This window comes from Benincasa hispida, chromosome 7 (assembly GCF_009727055.1).
Source record: "Benincasa hispida cultivar B227 chromosome 7, ASM972705v1, whole genome shotgun sequence".
Classification (NCBI taxonomy): Eukaryota; Viridiplantae; Streptophyta; class Magnoliopsida; order Cucurbitales; family Cucurbitaceae; genus Benincasa; species Benincasa hispida.
The window spans coordinates 12,310,297-12,314,808 of NC_052355.1; the positions used below are offsets into that span (position 1 = coordinate 12,310,297).

The 4,512-nt window shown below is 39.4% G+C and overlaps 1 protein-coding gene across 1 annotated transcript; it reads right to left on the reverse strand.

Moving 5' to 3' along the window:
• Positions 1-853: 853 nt before the first annotated feature.
• Positions 854-1,594, reverse strand: LOC120080983. The gene has a single exon (XM_039035664.1). The coding sequence runs from the start codon at positions 1,592-1,594 to the stop codon at positions 854-856; it is 741 nt and encodes a 246-aa protein (XP_038891592.1).
• Between the last annotated feature and the right edge of the window lie 2,918 nt (positions 1,595-4,512).

Here is a 4,512-nt window from a genome sequence, read left to right on the forward strand (position 1 = left end):
TTTGATTGATTTTTGTAAATGAGTTAATGCATAGATTACTAATATAAATCATTTGTATGGTTTCAACAATTTATTAATTATGACTTCCGTGACACTTAATTTGCTTGTCGTTGACAAACTTATGGGAAAAAATTATATAACATGGAAAAAAATCAACATGATTTTAATCATCGATGACCTCCGTTTTGTCCTTATGGAGAATTTTCCTCCTATTCCTGCTCAAAATTCCACTCGAAATGTTCAAAAGGCATACGAGCGTTGGACAAGGCCCGAGCATATATCTCATCCTCCGTAGGGATCCATGATCTCACAAGCAGTGATCATGGGTTCATATATCTTGGCAAACCTTTCAGAAGTCTTGGCCAAAAAGCATGAGTCCATGATCACTACTCGTGAGATCATGCAATCCCCGTGGGGGATGTTTGGACAATCGTTTGCACAACTCAGGCACGACGCTCTAAAACACATCTTCAATGCCCTTATGCAAGAAGAGGCATCTGTTAGAGAATACCTTCTCAACATGATGGTCCACTTCAATGTGATGGAGATGAATGGGTCTATCATTGATGAAGCTAGTCAGGTTAGCTTCATTTTTGAATCTTTACCTAAAAGTTTCCTATAGTTCCGTAGCAATGCTGTTATGAACAGGATTAACACGGATGATCAGCTCTCCCTTCTACACATCTATCAATGCTTGCCTTGTGGCCAACAATGGATACCCTAAGATGATGGGAATTTCAGCATCTGCCTCGTAATCCAAAATAATGAAATTAGTAGGGAAAATAAATTTGTCTACTTGAACAAGCACGTCTTCGATTTTCCTTTCAGGATGCGTTATGGATCGATCAGCAAGCTATAAAGTTATTGTGGTGGGTCTAGGCTCACCTATTCCTAACTTCTTGAAAATAGATAACAACATCAAGTTGATGCTTGTGCCTAAGTCACATAATGCATGGCCGACTTCTTTTCCCCCAATTGAACATGACAAAGTGAAGCTTCCTAGATCCCTTGGTTTTGCAGGGATGTTATTTTTAAACAACACACTACATTCATGCATTAGCGCAACTGTTTTGAATTCACCCAACCTTCGTTTGTTCAAAAGAACATCTTTTAGGAACTTCACATAGCTCGACATTTGTTCCAGAGCTTTGATGAGAGGAATGTTGATGTAAAGTTGTTTCAAAACATCCAAGAATTTCTTGAACCAACAACTTTCATCTTTCTTTTTCAGTCTACTAGGGTAGAGAGGTGAGACTTGCAAGACTTCACTTACTTGTTTTCGTTCTTTTGTCGCATCAAGTGCTTGCGGCATATGTTCTGGACTAGTTGGTTGGGAAGAGTTTCTGTTTTGAGAATTTACATTATCGGGAGTTTGATCTAAGGATTTAGATGAAGTTACTGGAAGGTTTCTGGTTGAAGTCGAGATATTTGAGTCATGGTTGTCAGTTCTGTCTGAGGCAGATGGTGATTCAATTTCTTTTGTTGTGGGAGTATGTGATTTTACTGGTCTATCTTTCTTGGGTTCAACTTTTGCATTAGATGTTGTCTTCCCACTATACAGTGTCAATGCTTCATATTGCTCTTCCATTTCCATGGGGAGCTATAGAGTGACTTGGCAGGGTGCCTAGTTTCCTGCTTTTCAAATCGTTGGCAATTTACCCCACTTGGACCTCTAAATTTCATATGCATGAGGCTTGTGATTGGATTAGTGCATCATTTTTCTGAATGTACTCCTTGAGGAGTGCTTCCAATGATGACGATGTGTTGGAATTGAATGCCTGATTTTGATTATATTACTATCGATTCTGGTGCTGATGATGGCCTTGAGGATGCTAACTGAATCCTGGGGGATTCCCTCTATGCACTTGCTACTATTGATGCATGCTCTTTTGCCCAGACTGATCTTGGTTTCCACCCCAAGCAAAATTAGGATGGTTCCTCCAACCAGGATTATAGGTGCTATTGAACGGGTTATTGTGGATGGAAAAAACTGTCTAGGGATCATGCAGGCAAGCCTCAGCAGCGTGAAGTTCCCCACTTTGTATTCTGCTTGCTGGTGCAACTTGTGTCATGGTATTCAGCTGAGCAACATTCTTATTCAATGCACTTCGGTTTATTGCCATGGTCTGCAGAAGAGAAGTAACCATAGCCATTTGGCCAGTTAGTGCGTTCATCGCATCCGACTGTACTATTGTTCCTTCCATCTTCCTTTCTATAAGCGTTCCTGTTTCCATAACCATCATCAACCCAATCATTCGTATTCCTTAGGTCTTGTCCATAAATCCACTTGCTGCAGAGGCATCTGCTATTGTCTGCGTGGCTCTATTCAGCCCTTGTAGAAGGTCTCCATCAAAACACAATCGAGAATGCTAATGTGCAGGTAATTACGAACAAGGCACCTGAATCGAACCTAAGCGGTGCTCAGAGTTTCTGATTCTCCTTGCTCAAAATTCAAGATGTCCCTCCATCTCTTTGTGTTCACGGTCGGAGGGAAAAACTTTTTCAAGAAGAACTCAATTAACTAGTCCCAAGATAAAATTTCATTTGGTTCAAGGGAATAAGCCCATTTCTTAGCTTCATCACGGAGAGTAAGAAAAGAAAGATAGTCAAATTTCTTCTGGTGTTACGCCTGGAATGGAAAATGTGTTGCACATTTTCACAAAGCTCATGAGATGGGCGTGCGGATCTTCACCCTGCAACCCTTCAAATTGCCCGACATTTTGAATCATTTGTAACATCACTGACTTAATCTCGAACCTTGCTTTCTCATCGACGGTTGGCCTCATGATACCAAGTGAGAAGTCATAAAGATTCGACACTACATAGCTCCTCACTGGAATGTTTTGGTCAGCAGAAAAGAAGATAGGGTCTTCCTGCCCTGTCCAAATGCTCCATTTCCCCTAGCCTGGTTGTTCGGTTTATTGTTATTAACCATATTCCTTCTACGTCTATTCTTGTTTTGTCTTGCTCTATGATGGAAAGTTCTTTCTATTTCGGGGTCAATAACAAATTTAGGATTCGTACCCGTACTCATACACTATTTTTGCTTGTCGCTTAAGCTTGCAATACTCTTGAAATAGAAAGGGTGCGTGCGAAACCATAAAATTCAACACTCGATTAGTTTCCAAATCCCCAGCAACAACGTCAAAAACTTTTTGTGTTGTTAATGATGCATCTATTGAGAGCTACACTGGATTGAAGATGCGATATCAATATTATACATTTAGTTGCAGTAATCATGTGCTAATCACAAGTTTTCTCGTCATCAAGCCAAGTACAACAAGATTGCAAGTTTCTTAGGACAATCGTGAGATAGATTCTTAAAGAACTTAAGAGAAACAACAGGCTTAACGTGAAAGAAATATATGAAGAAGGCATGGTTTGGGGAAGATCAACATTGCATCATTAAGCTTATAGTGAGAATTTTTCCTGGCTCGCATTTTAGGTTATTGCACACCTCTCGGTGGTCAGCTACACTTAATATTTCTATGATACATGGATAAGATTGCTATGAGCGCAAGGTTGTTTCTATCTACAAAAATACTTCTTGCTTTGCTTAATGAGATCCACAACTACTTTCCTTCTCAGGTAGTTAGTCATGGCTACTTAACTCAATGAGTTCTCATAGGCAAGCATTTTAATACTCATACATTAAGAAAATAGGATAACTTCCACAGATTCTACCTAGAACATGGTATTAATCTTCCCCTTACTCCATTAGACTTAGCTACTCATGACAACAGATAAAGTGGAAGTGAAGATAGAGAAGATGATGAAAGTGAACATGATGATATTGAAATAGAAATACTATTGTTGGATACATAGATGAGCAATCTCTTAAACGAAATGCAATACAAGAACTAAAGAATTAAAGAGATAAGGTAAGGACTATTGTTAGTAATAACGGGCAAAAATGCACGTTATTACAACGCAAAGTCATAAAACAATACAGGTTTGTGATAATAAAAATATACAATATTGCGTCCAAAAACATTAAGTTCACAACATTGCGATCGCATGCATCCATCGCATTAAAATAGCTAACTTATGTATTTTTGTGCAGAGAATGCGTTGACGCAAGGCAGAAATGCGATCCAAAGAAATTAACGCCCGAGCACATTAAGAGATTGCGTTGATGCAAAGCTATGCGATCATTTGCGCTCGCGAATATCTGCTCAAGAAGGTTTTTACATAGAGTCGGCGCATCATGGTGAGCGTATCTGGGTGAAAAGTTTAATAAATCACGATGGACAAAAAGCTGATGACGGTCGATTTCGAATTAAGTTGACAAGCCATTAACGACCTATTGTAGGAAGTACACTCAGCTTTTTAGGGACAAATATTCGGCGCATCAGACAGAGAATTAATGCCATCCCATTAGTGCAATCATAAGAGAGAAGAGGCCTTTCACCCCGAAGCTCTATAAATATCGAAGGCCACCTTCAGTGAAAGAGTTTGCCAGTTTTGAGAGTTCACCATTTAGACGATACTTAACTTTGTTCTTAGTTTCAT